Source organism: Tubulanus polymorphus, chromosome 9, assembly GCF_964204645.1.
Source record: "Tubulanus polymorphus chromosome 9, tnTubPoly1.2, whole genome shotgun sequence".
In the NCBI taxonomy this organism is placed as follows: Eukaryota; Metazoa; Nemertea; class Palaeonemertea; order Tubulaniformes; family Tubulanidae; genus Tubulanus; species Tubulanus polymorphus.
The window spans coordinates 2,403,252-2,421,479 of record NC_134033.1 but is presented as its reverse complement, the minus strand read 5'-3'; the positions used below and the strand labels follow the sequence as shown (position 1 = coordinate 2,421,479).

Sequence of the window (18,228 nt, the reverse complement as noted above, 5' to 3'; positions counted from 1 at the left end):
ATATAAATACATTCAATAAATATTTTTTCATAATTTTTCTGAGTTTCAAAAACGTTCATTCCTTCTCTTGAAGAACCAATTCCCCTTCCATTAGAAGATGGCTGCTTCCCATCTTCTTATGGAAGGGTAATATTCCCCCTATGACATCATTTGAATACCCATCAAAAAGATGGCTCCCACCATGAATCATGACATCATAAAATTACCTACTAGTAATTTTTATCTATTAACAATTGTGTAAAAGATGGCTACCTCCATAAATCCCTTATTGACATCATTAAATCACTAAATAGACCCTGACATAAAATTTCTGCCACCATAAATCTCCCTATAATATCATCAAATACCTAGATGATGTCATTGGGGAATTTTAGTGTGACAGACATCTTTAAGTTTCTATTTCTCAGGACCAAGCTTCTACGTAGCACATGGAACTGGATATTTTTCATTCATAAAGAATTATTTGTAAAGATTGTTAAATGGTGATATTACCGGGGAATGGAGCGCTCTCGGGTTCGGCGGCTGTATACCACATGTGCCAGTCGCGCGGGTACTGCTCGAACGACGTGATTATCCCGTGGAAGTTCGCCTGTTTATCCAACTCCGTTATGTTATCCCACGCGATATCGGATAACCACTGCGGGCACGGGTTATCCATCTGATTCTCACGGTCTAAAACCTGAAATCAATTTCAAACGAAAAGATACGACGGAGATTCGTAAGAAAATAATGCATGTACTTGGAAATATTCGTGTCATCAATTTCAGTTATAAATATTTGAAAAGTATAGATATTTGAAGAGGGTAGTTAAGGAGCTGAGTTAACCCTTTCAGGGCTGACTAATGAATACCTGAAAGTGCTGGAGAAAATTCTTTAAAAATTCCACCCTAGTATGTTGAATAATGTGCACAGAACCGTGTTGCACTGTACTAGCAAAGTCAAACGCCAATTCATACACCCAGGAAGAAAGACACTCTAAATATTTGGATGGATATATGAAAGCTGTGGGTACTGGGGTGTGTAATGGGTAGTGTAGTGTGATCTGTGTGCATTTGTGGCCAGCACACAGATCACATTGTTCAATGGGGTTTGGTCCAGGACTCTCGAGATTTTCAACAACACGGAAGTAACGTGTAATAAATGATGACTTGAATTGCATGACTACCTACCACCCCTCATTATTGTTGGAAAACTAAACGTTCGGCACTGACTAAAAATTAGTAATAACATTTTAGAAATGGCCAGAATTTTAACTTAGGTTCTATCTCATTTTTATTTTACAATTGCGATTGGTATAATTTTTTTCAAACAGCCGTTAAGGCTTCATGTTTCGTCTGCAATGCACTGCAAATAGTTACGCAACTACGCACATTTCAGTGTTTTTGGCAGCTGTACACTCAATCGGCACCGTTCGTGACTAGCTTCACTGCGGAATTATCATTAACTAACATCGCCATATCACATCGTCAACTTATATTGTGCCTTAAAACCCTAACAGCCGAAATAATTGAAATGCACACACCATTTCTATCATTGAAAATTGAGAGAGTGGCCATGTTTGTGTTTGCTGCTTCGCCTAAATCCCGCACGGTGGCGCAACCGCGTGGAGTGGGGCCGATACGTCCAGGTCTGTACACCACACTGCTGTGTAGACGCAATGAAAGGGTTAACTTTGACTCGATAATGTCAACTTACGATTCCGCCTCTCAGGAAGAAGTTATATTCGTCCATGTTCAGTTTGCCGGAAGCCTCGAGGATTTTCGCGCACATTTGGAACGAGAACAGCAACTTGTGACGTTCGAACAGACCTCGACACGTGTACCTGAAATAGTTAGGTTTTAGACGAAAAGTTGTTTATGTTCTATGTTTTAGGAGCGTTAAAATCAGTACATTAAGTATTATTCAACAGGGTGGCCACTTTTATCTGATTCCCTGACCTTTCCCTGATGCGTAAGTTGTTTTCCCTGACTCGATCTGCTAAGAATCCAATCAATTAATACAGTCAAATACGTAAGACATAGACCCAAACTGTTTGATTTCAAGCGCGATCTAGCAATCTCAACAAATTTCCCTAACTTTCCTCTGATTTTTAGCTTTTTTCTTACAAAATTCTCCAAATATACCCTAATTTTTCCATGACTTCTAGCTTTCGATCCCCGACAGTCAAATATGTAACACATAAACGGGAACTATTTGATTTTACGTGTGATATAGCAATCTCAACATATTCCCGTGAATTGATCGCGATTTTTAGCATTTTTACAAAATTCTCTGACTTTTTTTAAGACGTATAAGATTCCCTGATTATTCCCTGAATTTTTTAAAGCAAATTCCATGACTTTTGCCTGATTTCCTGGTTAGTGGCCGCGCTGTCTTAACCCTTTCAGTGCTGACTAATTAATACCCTATAGTGCTGGAGATATTTTGAAAATTTTGAAAAATTCCATCCCAGGGGGTTGAATAAAAGCAATACCACTATAGTGCGGCGCGGTGTATCGTTAGTTACTAATATTTCACTATGTTTGACAGGTGTTTGATGTTTTGACATCTTTAATAGAGATAAAAACTAATCACTTATTACATCAATACACCGCAGTGCGGTGTACAAACAAAATTCATCACCGATTTATACACTGCACTACGGTGTAGACGCAGTGAAAGGGTTAAGCAAAACTAATTTGAAAGGATGCTCGTTATATATATTTACCTGTAAACGGCGTACGTGTGATACTCGTTGAGATTAGTTATACGTTCCTCCAGTTTCGCCGAGCGCTGCGATTTATCGATCGACAGATTGAACAACTCGATGTACGCGTCGAGCGAGAACTGATACATCGGATCGATTCGTCCCATATCGTTTAGCACGAAGAACAGAATCGAAGCTCGTTGGGCGCACGACCGGTAACCCTACAAAAAAACATTAAACGCATACATTAAATAAGTCGATCGTTTCTGGAATGAATTAATGACATTTTTTTCACAGCAAAATTTTCAAATTATTTCATCACTGTGACCACTTCTATTTGACTTGCTTTTGCCCAGACTCTTCCCTGACATGTACATTGTATTTCCTGACTTGATTTGCTAAGATTCCAATCAATTAACACAGTCAAATACGCAAGACATAGACGCAAAATGTTTGATTTCACGCGCAATTTAGCAATTTCCGTGACTTCTTGCTTTTCTACAAAATTCTCTGCCTTTTTTTAAAGAAAATTCCTTGACTTTTCCCCGAATTCCAGGTCAGTGCCCATCCCGTTTTCTCAAATCATTATTTTACCAGAATGTCCACGAAAGTCGGCATATTGGTGCGGGTCTTCATATTTTTCACGAAATCGTCTAAAGATTTCCTTACTAAAATCGCATTCGATAAATACGCCTACCTCACGAGCGGTATCGATTTTCGCCTCGGTTTGTTCCGCCGTCTGCAGTTGTTCGGAGACGTCCTGCGATGTAGTCTTCGACGTTTGCAACGTGTTCACGAGATCCTCGTCGTCTAACAACGAACCTTGAGCTTCGTTCAATAACCTACAATCATCGATATCGCAAAATATCTTAATTAGTCAGAAAATACCAGCGATTTCCTCTGTAAACCCTTCGAGAAAAGATGGCCACCTTCATAAATCCCCCTATGACATCCATAAATTGCTAATTTGACCTATAAATCCTAACAGAAAAGATGACAGCCTCCAAAAATCTCCCAATGACATCATCAAATTGCTAATTTGACCTATAAATCCTAACAGAAAAGATGGCTACCTCCATAGATCTCCCTATGACATCACCAAATTGCTAATTTGACCTATAAATCCTAACAGAAAAGATGGCTACCTCCATAAATCTCCCTATGACATCACCAAATTGATTTACAGACCCTTACGGAAACAATGATTTGATTTGACCTATAATCCTATGAAGGCTACCTTCATGAATCCCCCTATGACATCACGATATTGCATAGCTATTCCGCCAATAGACCCTGCCAGTAACGACGACTGCCTCCAGAAATCCCCCTATGACATCATCAAAAAATTACCTACTCATTTCAAACTAATCTTCTATTTACCTTAGAATTTTGTCCTCGAGTTCGACCAACTTTTTCTTGCCCTCAGCGATGTTAATCACTAGTTTATCTTTCTGCTGTTCTAACTCGGGTCGTTCTTTACGCACGACGATACCCAACAGCTGAGCTTCCAAACCTGCAGACCATCAAATAACAGAGAATCAATTTCAAATTAATCCAAATTCGTTTCTAAAACGAAATCGAAAACATGATCCACGAACTGATGGACGAATTGACGATAATAAGATAAAAACCCACTGTCTACAGATTGAAAGAATTTAAAAACAAGAATTTATTTATTCAATCTAAAATATATATGACACGTCGTTTCGATCTCACCCTAGAGATCATCGTCAGGTGTCTTCTAGATTAAATAAATAAATTCTTGTTTTTAAATTCTTTTAACCTGTAGATAGTGGGTTTTTATCTATTATCCGTTCACCACGTTTGAGTGTGGTTATCGTTCTAGAATTGACGATATTTCAAAGTTTGTTTTTCGGACAGTTCTGAGATATATCTTGAGTCCGTCTTCGTAGAAATCTAAAATCATCAATTCTGTAATCGTTCGTTATCGAAATAAAACACAGGACGATTTGTCGTTCCACTTGCCTTGTTCTTTGACGGCGAAATTAACGAGAGTTGTTTTCGTCGAGATCTCCGGCGCGTAGTGAGGGTTGCTCAGTTTCGTCGTGATGTAAAACCTGAAATCGGCGTTGTACTCGACTTCCTTATCACCCAGACGGATCATCCAAGCGCCACCTACAGTCGAAAAATATGATAAATATATCGTAAAATGGAGGATTTTAACGGAAAAGTCTAATTTTAGGGCGACGATCGTCAGCACCGCAGTCCACCGGTATTTTAAACTCATCGAAAATGAGAACTGATTTTAACTCAAACTCAAAAACTGTGGAACTGGATTCAGGACCGATGCGACGATTCCATAAACCGTAGAGCCCGCCTATACACAACAGGCAACAGGACACAGTTTTAACCCTTTCAGTGCGTCTACACCGCAGTGCGGTGTATGAATTGGTGATGGATTTTGCTAGTACACCGCACTGCAGTGTATTGATGTAATTAGTAATTAGTTTTTATCTCTATTTTTGAATGATGGCAGCACCTGTCAAACATAGTGAAATACTAGTAACTAATGATGCACTGCACCGCAGTGTAGACGCACTATAGTGGTATTCCCGTTATTCAACACACTAGGGTGGAATTTTTCAAAATTTTCAAATTATCTCCGATACAAACCAGAACAAACGTTGAATAAATTATCAGCTTTGGGAAACATTTTTTGATCATAGTAATGCTGATCAAGTCTTCAGACTCTTTAATCCTTAATGCGGCGGTATTTCTTCATATCAACTGTAGAAATGCGGTAGTTCAGACTACCACGTACGTACCCATTTTGATGATAGACTTATTAAGCACGGGATCTAACGAAGGATCGAGTTGTTCCTGTACGTTCTGCAGTAACACCGGTAAACCGTATTGTATAGCCGTCTCTAACGTTCTCATGTAGTCGTGCTGCTGTAAATCGATCACTTTCAATCCCTGAAATTAAATAGAAAATCGTATTATCATCGTTAGTTACAGATGAAGAGAAAAGGCGAAGTGATGCAAACCAGCCTAAATCCCTCTATGACGGTATAACAAATTTCTCCATAAACTTTTCAAAAAGATATCTGCTGGTATAAATCCCCATATGACATCATCAAATCTATGTAGAGGCCCTTCCAGACATGAGGTCTGCCTCCATAAATCCCCTTTGACATCCTCCTCAAATCTATTTTCTCTAAAGACCCTTCCAAAAAGCTATCTGCTGGTATAAATCCCCATATGACATCATCAAATCTATTTTCTCTAAAGACCCTTCCAATAAGCTATCTGCTGGTATAAATCCCCATATGACATCATCAAATCTATTTTCTCTAAAGACCCTTCCAATAAGCTATCTGCTGGTATAAATCCCCATATGACATCATCAAATCTATTTTCTCTAAAGACCCTTCCAATTAGCTATCTGCTGGTATAAATCCCCATATGACATCATCAAATCTATGTAGAGGCCCTTCCAGACATGAGGTCTGCCTCCATAAATCCCCTTTGACATCCTCCTCTAATCTATTTTCTCTATAGACGCTACCAGAAAAGATGGCTGCCTATAATGATCTATAGACCCATAGAGTCAAATATACTTTAAACTGTAAGTTAACAACTGAAAATGGATTGAAATAATCCTTCCCTTTCATATTTCTAATATTTAGCTGATAAGTAATACAAACCCGTGATGATTCCATGTTCTTGATCCACTTAATAGCCTGACCTTGAGGATCGATCATCAGAGGCCAGCGTCTGCCGCGAGTGACGATGACGCCGTTCTCCGTCGAGAAACCGTCGTTCGGCAATCCCTGAATATTCCAGTCTCGAACCTGCGTCGGTTTCACCATGAATTCGCAGAAATTGAAATCCGGATCGCACGGCACTTCCAACTTACGAATCTACAAAAGTGAATTAAGAATAAATCAATAAATTGTTTTTTCAAAGTACGTTTCACAAAGGTGATTAGTAATTAATCATAATTTCACTGAATCATTGAATTTTACTGAATCATTGAAGTCATTGAGAATGAGAAGATCACAATCAGTAATTAATCATAATTTTACTGAATTGCTGAACTCATTTAGAATGAGAAGGTCAGCATTAGTAACTAATCATAATTTTACTTAATCATTGAAGTCATTGAGAATGAGAAGGTCGCAATCAGTAATTAATCATGATTTTTCTGAATTGCTGAAGTCATTGAGGATAAGTTGTCATTATAGTAGCTAATCATAATTTCACTAAATCATTTAAGTCATTAAGAATAAGTCATCATCATTTAGCTGACCATAATTTTACTCAATCACTGAAGTCATTAAGAATAAGTCATCATCATTTAGCTGGTCATAATTTTACTGAATCGCTGAAGTCATTGAGAATGAGAAGGTACTAACCTCGGCGAGCCATCTCTGCGTGACCATCTCGTCCCTGTAGTTGGATAAGAACGGACCTGTGTAAGAGAGGAACGCCGCTGCCACCAGGCAATCTCCGATCAAAAATCCCATTTTTCTTTCCAAATCCTGCAAATGGAAAAAACGCCAAAAATGGATGGTAGATAGAAATTCACGAGAAGAGATAGATATGAAGAACGAATCAAAACCACAATGAAAAATAACTGGAAAATTTAAATCGTCAAAAAATTTCTTTAAAAAACGCTGAATATTTTGTTTTTAACTAGACACCATTATCAATTTCATTTTTAGATGAGAACTGAACCATCCAGTTTCACAGTTGTGAGTTTTGGAGTTAACTCATCGAAAATGAACTGATTTTAACTCACAGAGCTAACTCACAACTTAGAAAATCCACAAAGTTCAAAATAAATCTTTCCATGTTTTAATTCTAAACCTTATCCTAAACGGGTTTTTTCATTGTCGGTTTAACACATCGATAATATAGATCATGTTCTTTACAAATCATCAGAAACGAACGAATTTCCGACACAGACAGACGCTGAATCGTACGCACCTTCACGGTTGCCTCCCATCTGACTTTCTCGCCGGCGAGACCCGATACTAATTTCGCCGCTCGGTCCAACATCATCTCCGTGTGTTCGGCTTTACGTCTCAGTTCCTCTTTTTGCGCGAGTTTTTCGTCGTATTCGCGTTTCAATTGGTTCATTTTCTCTTCGACCTGGAAAATGTCGGGACAAGAAACTCTCAATAATGTTCGGGTAACAAAACAAATTGAAGACGATATTCATCTATCAAGAATCACATTATTTATGCTCCTAACTGATCCTTACGCTCACCAAATTCGATATTAATAAATTCTGTCTCATTTAACTCTCAAATGTCACCGCAACTTTGCTTCAGCACCTCAAAACTTATGGAATGCTTTAATTTCCGGATTTAGATCCCATACAGGAGCCAGTTGCTCAAAAGCTCGTTAGAGTTAACCAGTCTATAGTTGACATAGATAGTGACAATTGAAATTGTATTGTAATAATAGCATTTATCCACCAGTTAAGTCCAACCAACTTTTGAGCAACTGATCCCTGATTTGATTACTTTAAAAACTGAGTTAACTAGTTTATTTCACCCCGAAAATTCTGCACACGTACCTCGGCTAGCTTCGCCTGCGCGTCTGCTAGTTGCCCCTGTTTCTCGGCGAGCACGGCGGACGCTTGATTCAAACGATTGCGTTTCGGTTCGACGACGCGGTAGATGCGTCCGTAAACGTCCATCGCGCGTACCCACATACACAACGACTTCGCCGCGCCGGACACGCGCCCGATGATATCCGGCTGGAAGTCCGGATTCGCGCAGTACTGCCCGATCTTCTTCAGCGTACGATCCGAGATGTTGTCCTTGTCGAAGTTGATCAACGACTTGATGAAGTCTTGCGCGCCGAGCTGGCGCTTCGCCTCGGCCCACGACGGGTCCTGACCGCGTAGGATCATCACCGCCTGCATGACGGTCTCGACGAGCGGCGGTGGACGTCCGTACGACTTGATCTCGCCGATGTCCTTCTTATTCAACGCTTCCAACGCCAACATGGCCGCCTGCAACGCGGGTAGGGCCTCGTCCAAATCCTGCTGCGCGAGATCGGCCATATGCTTACAACGAACTTCATCCTCGGCGATCTTCTCGCTCTTCTGTGCGACCGACTTCTGCTGTTCGTCCGCTTCGCGTTTCTGCTGCACGATCACCAACAAGTATTCCTCGCACTGCTTCTGAAATTGCGCGACCTTCGTTTTCGCCTCCTCCAACTCGACGGACATCGACTCGACTTTCTCGCGCGTTTCGTCGATTTTGCTCAAGCCGTTTTTCAGCTTGTCGCACGCGTTGCCGAGTTCCTCGCGTTTCTCGTACAACAACGTCTTGTAACCGGCGACGAGCTCGAGGTAGTTCGTCGGCGTCACGTAGTTGTAGCGTTTCATTTCGTCCAACATTTTCTTCGAGTAGTCGGTCACCGATTTCTGCATCATCGAAAAGATCTTCGCCAAACTCGGCTTCATTTTGTTCTGAAAGGCGAAAATTCGGGAGTGTGAAAAAATTCGAAACAAAATATCTAAAACAAACAGGGGGGCCGTTCTTATTTGGCTAGCCCTACCCCTGACTATTACTATGTACATTGTTTTCCCCTGACTTGATCTGCTAAGAATTCAATCAATTAACACAGTCAAATATGTAAAACAGACTGTTTGATTATATGCGTGATCTAGCAATCTCCGGAAATTTCCTTGACTTTTCCCAGATTTCTAGCTTTTTCAAAAGATATCCTGACTATTCCCCGAGCTTTTAGAAGAGAAGTAATTTCCCCGACTTTTCCAGGTTAAGAGGCCACCCAGACAAAATCGAACTCCGCTCACCTCGTCCTCGGTAGCCATTTGTACGACCTCTAGATATTTATCGGCGACCTCTAACAGCGCGTCCTGTGGCCATTCGCTGAACCAATCGATGGTCGTACAGTTTACAAACGCCGGGTACATTCGAATACGATTCCTGAAAAAAAAAATTTTTAAGATTGTAACTCACTTTGACAAGGCCATTGAGATTAGTGACTTAGATCTTTACTTTTGTTAATTTAGCTGTTAACTTTTTATGATTTTTAAGGTTTTCTCATTCTTTACTCTACAAGCAGACACCCATTTTTCATATTTTTTCACGTCTATCTGACGCCTTGAATAAATTACCTGAATGGTTCTCCAACCGGACTCATACACAGTACGATATGTTAATTAGCTTGAATAAATTACCTGCATGGTTCTCCAACCGGACTCATACACAGTACGATATGTAAATTAGCTTGAATAAATTACCTGAATGGTTCTCCAACCGGACTCATACACAGTACGATATGTAAATTAGCTTGAATAAATTACCTGAATGGTTCTCCAACCGGACTCATACACAGTACGATATGTAAATTAGCCCGTACGCGATCGATCAGATACGAGAACATGGTCTGCGGTGTATCCTCGATTCCGTCTGCTTTAGCTGCGTCTGCCAGAGCCGTACGAACCTAAAAACGACGATAAAGGTTTAAAATGTTATTGTAATCACCTATTGATAAAGAAACACATGGTCAACAGCATTATCCAAATTCTCCGCATTTTCTTTTTTTTTGCAAAATTTGTCAAATTCCTTGAGGTTTTCCTAATTTTTCTAGATTGTCCGATTCCTTGCATTTTCCAGGTTTTCCAGGTCAGTGGCGCCACCCTGTGGCGGGTTTTTACTATTTACCTCTTCAAACTCGTCCGCTTTGTAAAGATTAGGAACTTCTCCGCTGCTAAGAACGTTGTTTACGTCCTCGAGGAATCCTTCTTCCACGACCTGAGTATCGTTGAACAGGAACACGGTGGCTTTATTCTCGACTCCAGCCTGATAGTATAACCTCTTCAAATCTATATACACGAAATATACAAAGAATTAACCATTGTTTACAAATGTTTTTAAAACAGTTAAAAAGGCTTAAAACCAACATGTCAACTTATCAATTACCGCATCAGGGACAAAAAAGACAAGTTTCAGGGACTCAATAGGAAAAAGTAGGCCTATTAGAGGGACAGAAGAAAATTATTGCAGGGACAGCAAAAGTTTTTCAATAGCGTCAAAAACCACCATCAGGGATAGTGAAGCATTATCAGGGATTGCCCTGACAATCAGGGACAGTTGACAGCTCTGCTAAAAGGATAAAATCGTATCTGAATAAACTACTAACTACTAGTTCAAGGAAACATTTCAGAATTCATCTTTCTTAGTGTGTGATATTATATTATCAGCGGGTTCAGGACTCAAGCGTTTAACCCTTTCAGTGCGCCTACACCGCAGTGCAGTGTATGAATCGGTAATGGATTTTGCTAGTACACTGCATTGCGGTGTATTGATGTATTTAGTTTTTAGTTTTGATCGCTATACAAAGATGACAAAGATGTCAAACATAGTGAAATATTAGTAACTAACGATACACTGCACTGCGGTGTAGACGCACTATATTGCTATTCCCGTTATTCAGCACACTAAGGTGGAATTTTCCCAAATTTTCACATTTTCTCCAGCACTTAGGGTATTAATTTGTCAGCACGGAAAGGGTTAATCGATGGTTACTTATCGAGGTTTTGTTGGGGTGCTATTTTTCAATAATTCCCATTATCAAAAACTTCTGGTAGGTATAGAATCATAAAAGGGAATCGGATCGGTCGATGAAACAGAGCCTCAGAAATCTTACCGTCTCTGAATTCATTTTTACGATAGTGTTTCGTAACTTCGATTTGAAACGTGACGTAATCGCAGAGGAACGCCGACAGACGACACAGCGATTGACGACCGCTGCCGCCGATACCGACCAGTAACATGTTACCGCGAGGTTGACGAATCACGCGCACGATCTTAGACACTGAAATATAGAACGGCTCATCATCAGCAGACGTAGAAAATCAATAATCAAAAAAGAACTTACCAGAAATTATTTGGTATTTGATGTAAAATAGAGCGATAAAGGCATGAGACAGAGTGGCTATCTTGAGGGAAAAGTTTAATTAGTAGGTAGCAGACGCTCTAATTGTACCAAGACAGTGTCGCCATCTTAAGGGTCAAGTTTAATCTAGCAGATAGCAGACACTCTAGTTGTACCGAGACAGTGTTGCCATATTCTATTAGGGTCAAGTTAAACTAAGTTAATCTAAGCAGGTAGATCAATATTTTAAAACTAAGATTGCATTCGGGAACTTTCTGCGTGTTGAACTTACCGTGCTCGATGGCGTCTCTAAACAGCACTAGATCCATGGAAACCACTCCTGGTGTATTGTTATACTCTTCTAACATTTCCATCATATATTTCTTTAACGCGCCGATGTCCTGCACGTCCTCGTAAACATTATCAGGGTTCATATAGTCACCTAGGGATAAAATGAACAATTAGACGACATCTGCCTTAGAATACTCGTCTTAGTTGTTGAATGAAAATGCCCAGTTCAGTATGTGAGTCGAGCCCTGTGTCTGGTTGTATCAATGAATAGATTTAACTGATTCATGAGTTTAACCTTTTGTGAAACCCAGGAGCAAGGGAGGCGAGGGAGAGGGAAGGAGTCAGAGAAAAAGAAATGAGAGGGGAGACAGGGAGAGGGAGTCAGAGAGGAGAGGGAGAGGGAAGGAGTGAGGAGTAAGAAGAGGTGAGACAGGGAAAGGAATGAGAAGGGTTGAAGGAAATGGGCGTTGTGTAACAAATAATTTGAATGAAATAAACAGATTTTTTTGGTGAATTTTCTAAACTTACCAAGAGTCAGAGGAGAAAAGGAAAGGAGGGGAGAGAGGGAGAGGAGTGAGAGGGATGATAGGGAGAGAAATAAGGGGGAGCAAGAGGGATGAGAGGGGAAGAAAGTGAGAGGTGAGGGAGGGTTGTTGAATAATTTGAATGATTTTCCATCCCGATTTTCGAAACTTACCGAATATCGGCGGTTGTTTGTTCGGGCAGATATTGTGGAACGTCTGCTCGAATAGAACCCCGAGTTTATCGGAGAGAATTCCGACGAACGCCTCGTTGTCGGCGTCGTCGACCATCCGGTCGGAGAACACGCGGAAACACTCGTGAATCCACAGACGCGTGATCGCCGGACGAGTGTCGTGGAAATCTTTATGAGCTCGCAACATTCCTTGGAACACCTGCAATGACATTTAAATGAAATCTGTTTCATCTATTTCTTCATTTTTCGGGGAAGCCACTTTAAATTGAATTGATTCCGCCTCGACTATTCCCTGAGATGTAAGTTGTTTTCCCTGACTTGATCTGCTCCATTGTTCGAAACCCAGTCTCTTCCCTTGTAGAAAAACACTCACTCCCTAAAGACCACCGCTGCACTACACTCTGCATTTATGTAAATGGTAATTGTTTGTTTATAAAGTTTTCTTTTTTTTTTTTTTGTCTTGTGAAAACTCTTTATTGTAACACAATCCGATTTGTAAACTGTTTACTGCAGGATCAATATAGAAATTTGAAATGAATTTGATTTGCTAAGAATCCAATCGATTAACACAGTCAAATACGTAAGGCATAGGCGAAACTGTTTGATTTTACACAAACAATCTCAATGAATTTCCCTGATTTTTAGCTTATTTCACTCCTGACTTTTTAAAAGAAAAGTAAATTTCCTGACTTTTTCCTGTTATCCAGGTAAGTGACCAGCCCGAAAATATCAAAACCATCGCTTTGAATAAATTCAGTCGTCAAATACCACATTGAACAGGGGCGGATTTAGACCGTGTCGACCGTGTCGCCCGACACGGTCGGAATTTTAAAGTGCCTTTTTATTTTTTCTCTGTATCAAAATTTGCCGTTGTAACCACCTGAGATACACAATAGATATTTTTCCTAAATATATAACCTATGTTTCTTGACTAAATGCCTCTCAGAGATGCTCAGAAAGCTCTAAAATGCTCGAAAATTTTGCTGATATGCCTTTCCACCCTAAATTAAGAATATATGCCCTTTTTATTGGTCGCCATGTCAAAACATGCCCCTGGATCCGCCCCTGAGAAGCTATTAACGAACCTTCGAGATATCTCTGAGATTGAAGAGATAATGTATTTTAGCCGGAGTTGGTAGGAATCGTTGAACGATCGCGTCGTACATCTCGATCGTCGCCTGGGTAACCGTATCGGCGATCGGCTTCACCTCCTCTTCGAAGTCCTGCAGTTTCTGATTGATCATGCTCCCGAAAATACGTTTGATTTGAGATTCCTGAAAAGAAGAATCGGTTTAATTTCGATTACTTCAACATAGTTTCACAGTTGTGAGTCTGATTGAAGCCTTAACCCTTTCAGCGCTGACCTATTGATACACGAAAGTTGTTGAAAATTCCATCACTGTTATGAATAATGGGCATATCACTTTACTGCATCTACACCACGGCGCGATGTATCATTAGTTACTTATATCTCACTGCCATCTTTTAATACAGATAACAATCAATGGGATACCGGCAACACCAGATGGCGCAACAAAACACTGGGTTAATCGTGGTGAAAATCAGTCAATATTCAATGAAATTTGAACATTATTTTTAAGCTTCCAAATCCGGAAATTATCAAACGAGTCATCGAATTGATATGAGATTTCCTTTCTCTCTCACAGTATATGGTATTGATTTCACTGAAAATTGATTTACTAATCAGAAAATTTGACTAGATGTTTATTGAAATGTAGAAGAAATTGAAGCGCGGTAACCCAGTGCCACTAGCGATCCTGGTGGATTATCGTTGAATCCTCGCTGCCCTCAGTAGCCTCGCCGGTATCCAATTGCTAATGACATCAATACACCACAGTGCGGTGTACTAGCCAAGACAATCATATATACACCGCATTGCAGTGTAGACACACTGAAAGGGTTAACCTTGTTGTAAAAATGGGTCCAGTAATTTGATATCACATCAGTTGATACTCACAGCGGGGAACGTCATATTGATCAGATTGAACCGGCTCTGCAGACGTCGCGAGATCACCATACGACCTCCGCCGGGCGGACCCATCGCCGTCAACAAGAACATATCCTTGATATACTTGATCGTCTGCTTCAGACGATCGTACCAGAATCCGTAATCGAGCCACATTTTGATCAGCTCGAGCGGCGGCTGCGATCCGAACGTGTCCTTCGCCGGCATGTTGAAATCGTCCATGAACGTGAGCAGTTTTTTGCCGCCGATCGGAACGTAGACGCCTTTCGTTCGTTTCTCGACGCGACTTTCGATGATATCCTGAACGTTGTTCGAACTCGTCTGAAAATAGACATTTCAACAGCTCTTATATTTCAGAACTGATATTGAACTTCCCATTTTATCTAAATCCAAAAGTTTTATTTTCATTCTAAGGAGCTGTCTTATCAGACCTGCTGCCAATTGCTCATTTTTCAATTTTCTAAATTTTCATAATTTCCAATAATGAGCCAAAGAACGATCCAGACTGAGTTAAAATCATCTAATTTTCAATATTTCAACAGTCAAATTTGAACAGAGAACTCCGGAACCGCGCCAAGCATTCTATCTCCAGATTGAAAAGGTCAAAGAGATAAGAAAGAAGTTTTATGGTATAAGTGATCGTTATTTACCTGTGCAGACATGTTCACTGTTAAAACGCTGTAGGTTTTCGGGTCGAGTTTACTCGTAACGCTCATCGCGACGGACGTTTTACCGGTTCCGACCGGTCCGACGAGCATCACCGGATTAAACGACTTCAACAGATTCGAAATGATGAAGTTGTATCTGACTGTATCGACGGTCGGTACCAGCAGACGGTAGAACGGTGTACTATAGAAAAATTAAATATTCATAATTATCATAATATCTATATCTTAGTGGGAACCTTGAATGTTACTGAGCAATAGACGATTCCATCCATGGCAAGTGAGGATCCACCAGGTGTCGCTAGTGTGCAGTAGGACATAAAAACTACTGCAGCAATAGACGATTCCACTTGTGGCAAGTGACGATCCACCAGGTGTCGCTAGTGTGTGGTGGGACATCAACTACAGCAGCAATAAATGATTCCATCTATGGCAAGTGAGGATCCACCAGGTGTCACTAGTATGCAGTAGGACATCAACTACTGCAGCAATAGATGATTCCATCTATGGCAAGTGAGGATCCACCAGGGGTGATTGTTTAGATAAAATAATTTTTTACGAACCTCGGATTGTACTTCCATCCAGTGCGCAGTTTCTCCTCCCAGTGAACCCACGTTTTAGTTTTACCGTCGACGTAATACTCGTAAATCGTATCCTTATTCGGGAACGTTCCCTCCATTTCGCGGATGTAGTTGTCGATCTTTTTGCGCCCGTCCTCGTCGACCGACGCGCAAATCGACCAGATCAAACAGAATTGGAACCACAGTTCGATCATGCGTACGTAGTTCTCAGAATCTACCGGGTCGACCTGCGAAAATACACCGGTTCAAACACTTATAAATCAAGCTGAAAGGCTATGTATTCTAGGCAGTTTCAATACTCATCGCTGATTGAGTAAGATGAGGTTAAGAAAATAGAACTCGTAGATCTTTAGTAGAGAGTTCAAATAGTTGAAAATCCATAGAAGCAAAAACAGTACAAATCTCATTTTCTAATGATTATATGAATAAGAAAATTAGATTTGCACCGTTTTTGCTTCTATGGATTTAGAACTTGTTGTATCTTTACAATTCCGCTTAACCCTTTCAGTGCGTCTACACCACAGTGCAGTGTATAAATCAGTGATAGATTTTGCTAGTACACCGCACTGCGGTGTATTGATGTAATAAGTAGTTATCTCTCTTGAAAAATGGCAGCACTTGTCAGACATAGTGAAATACTAGTAACCAAAGATACACCGCGCCGCGGTGTAGATGCACTATAGTGGTATTCTTGTTGTTCAACACACTAGGGTGGAATTTTTTAGAATTTTCAAATTATCTCCAGCACTATAGGGTATTAATTAGTCAGCACTGAAAGGGTTAATGACTGTAAACGTAACTCATATCGAAAAGGTTCCCGATTAAAATATAGCCAACTTGACTTCATACAATCCAACCACCTGATTGGTTCTTCGTTGACCCGAGTACGGCTTTAATCTTTTTTCCATTCTAAATGACGACACTTGATAGAATATACCCAATCAGCACTTACCCCATTCTCGGGTGTCGCCAGACAATCGAACAGCTTACAAAGCGACGAAACGCCGTTCATCTCGCAAATCGGCACCAGCTCTTTACAATTCTGCATCACGAAATCTTTGATCTTCTTCAGATATTTGTCGAACAAACGTCGTAACTCCTCGACGAGCGTCTGCGCAGAAAAAATCAAGGAATTAGTTACTTTTATACCTCGCAAATTGCAATACGGTGAAAGCTAAGCTTAAGTCATCAAAGCTGGGAAGATCATTATGTTGAAGACTTATCCCAATGACTTACGTAAATTGAATTGGAATTACAAATTGGGACTGTCTTGCAAAAACATCATTGAATAGCATTAAGATCTACAGTTGTGAGTTAAATCTCTCAAATTTCTTAGTTGATTTCAGTTGTATGAGCTGTTGTTCTATTTTACCTTTTCTTTCTTTTTCTCGAGCCATGAGTCGACGTACGGCTGCCAGCCCCAGTCTTTATAGTCGTTATAGACCATACCGCAACGCGATACAGTCGCCGGCGACGCCACCGACAGATCTTCAACTTCGAACAACAGCGACACCTATAATAAATCATAAACACTTTAGATCCTTCTAGAAAGTACGACTTCATTCATAACTCCCCCTATGATGTCATCAAATTGCGAGTGATTTCCACTGATACATAGGCAAATCCTCTATAAATCCCCCTACGACATCATCAAAATGCAAGTCATTCTTTACTGCTTTAATAGACAGTTCCTTCATAAATCCCCCCTATGATGTCATCAAATTGCTAGTGCCTTTTTCTACTGCTACATAGACACTCCCTACAAAAATCCCCCTATGACATCATCAAATTGCCGAGACTTTTGAGCAATAAAGATGGCTTCATTCATAAATCCCCCTATGATATAACCAAAGTACAAAATGATTTAAAATTTAGACCCTTCAGGTAAAGATGGCTGCCCAACGATAACCCCGTATGTATTATCAGATTGCCAAGTCTGTGGGTACAAAAGGAATCAGTGATGCTTCCTCGAGGGACGAAAATCAAGTTAGCTTATCTTGATTTTTGAATTCAGCAGAACACAGGTCTGAATTCTAAACGATTGGTGTAAACTTGGCTATAAATACCTGGTCAGGCATGGCGATACGTTCACCATTGATCAGCGTTAGAATCTTATTGTCGTCCATAACGGAATTCATACTCTCAATCCACAACGTATCGACCGGCCCGTCGAACGTAATCCATTTCTCTTCGGGCTTCTCATCTAGAAAAACATCAATTTGAGATAAAACTACTTCGGTACGGGTTGAGATTTTGTGATCCATCCTTAGTTCATCTGTTCTTAGAATTTGGCCCTTGAAGCCACTATCGCATATATTTTTCATGCAGGCTTAACCCTTTCAGTGCTGACTAATCAATACCCTATAGTGCTGGAGATAATTTGAAAATTTTTAAAAATTCCACCCTAGTGTGTTGAA

General features: G+C 40.3%; 1 protein-coding gene across 1 annotated transcript in view; it reads right to left on the bottom strand.

The window, feature by feature from the left end:
* Positions 1-18,228, bottom strand: part of LOC141910839 (dynein axonemal heavy chain 2-like) — a 49,103-nt gene that overhangs the window by 7,197 nt on the left and 23,678 nt on the right. Inside the window, exons 28-51 of the mRNA XM_074801682.1 lie at positions 17,878-18,014; positions 17,184-17,324; positions 16,764-16,922; positions 15,794-16,038; positions 15,216-15,414; positions 14,557-14,886; positions 13,664-13,852; positions 12,561-12,777; positions 11,865-12,014; positions 11,345-11,512; positions 10,360-10,520; positions 9,999-10,138; positions 9,486-9,618; positions 8,235-9,137; positions 7,640-7,804; positions 7,066-7,191; positions 6,355-6,570; positions 5,473-5,623; positions 4,673-4,822; positions 4,067-4,199; positions 3,384-3,528; positions 2,708-2,907; positions 1,696-1,822; positions 493-679 (exon numbers count right to left, since the gene is read on the bottom strand). Coding sequence (XP_074657783.1) covers positions 493-679; positions 1,696-1,822; positions 2,708-2,907; positions 3,384-3,528; positions 4,067-4,199; positions 4,673-4,822; positions 5,473-5,623; positions 6,355-6,570; positions 7,066-7,191; positions 7,640-7,804; positions 8,235-9,137; positions 9,486-9,618; positions 9,999-10,138; positions 10,360-10,520; positions 11,345-11,512; positions 11,865-12,014; positions 12,561-12,777; positions 13,664-13,852; positions 14,557-14,886; positions 15,216-15,414; positions 15,794-16,038; positions 16,764-16,922; positions 17,184-17,324; positions 17,878-18,014 — 4,872 coding nt within the window. The remainder of the gene's footprint in view (positions 1-492; positions 680-1,695; positions 1,823-2,707; positions 2,908-3,383; positions 3,529-4,066; positions 4,200-4,672; positions 4,823-5,472; positions 5,624-6,354; positions 6,571-7,065; positions 7,192-7,639; positions 7,805-8,234; positions 9,138-9,485; positions 9,619-9,998; positions 10,139-10,359; positions 10,521-11,344; positions 11,513-11,864; positions 12,015-12,560; positions 12,778-13,663; positions 13,853-14,556; positions 14,887-15,215; positions 15,415-15,793; positions 16,039-16,763; positions 16,923-17,183; positions 17,325-17,877; positions 18,015-18,228) is intronic.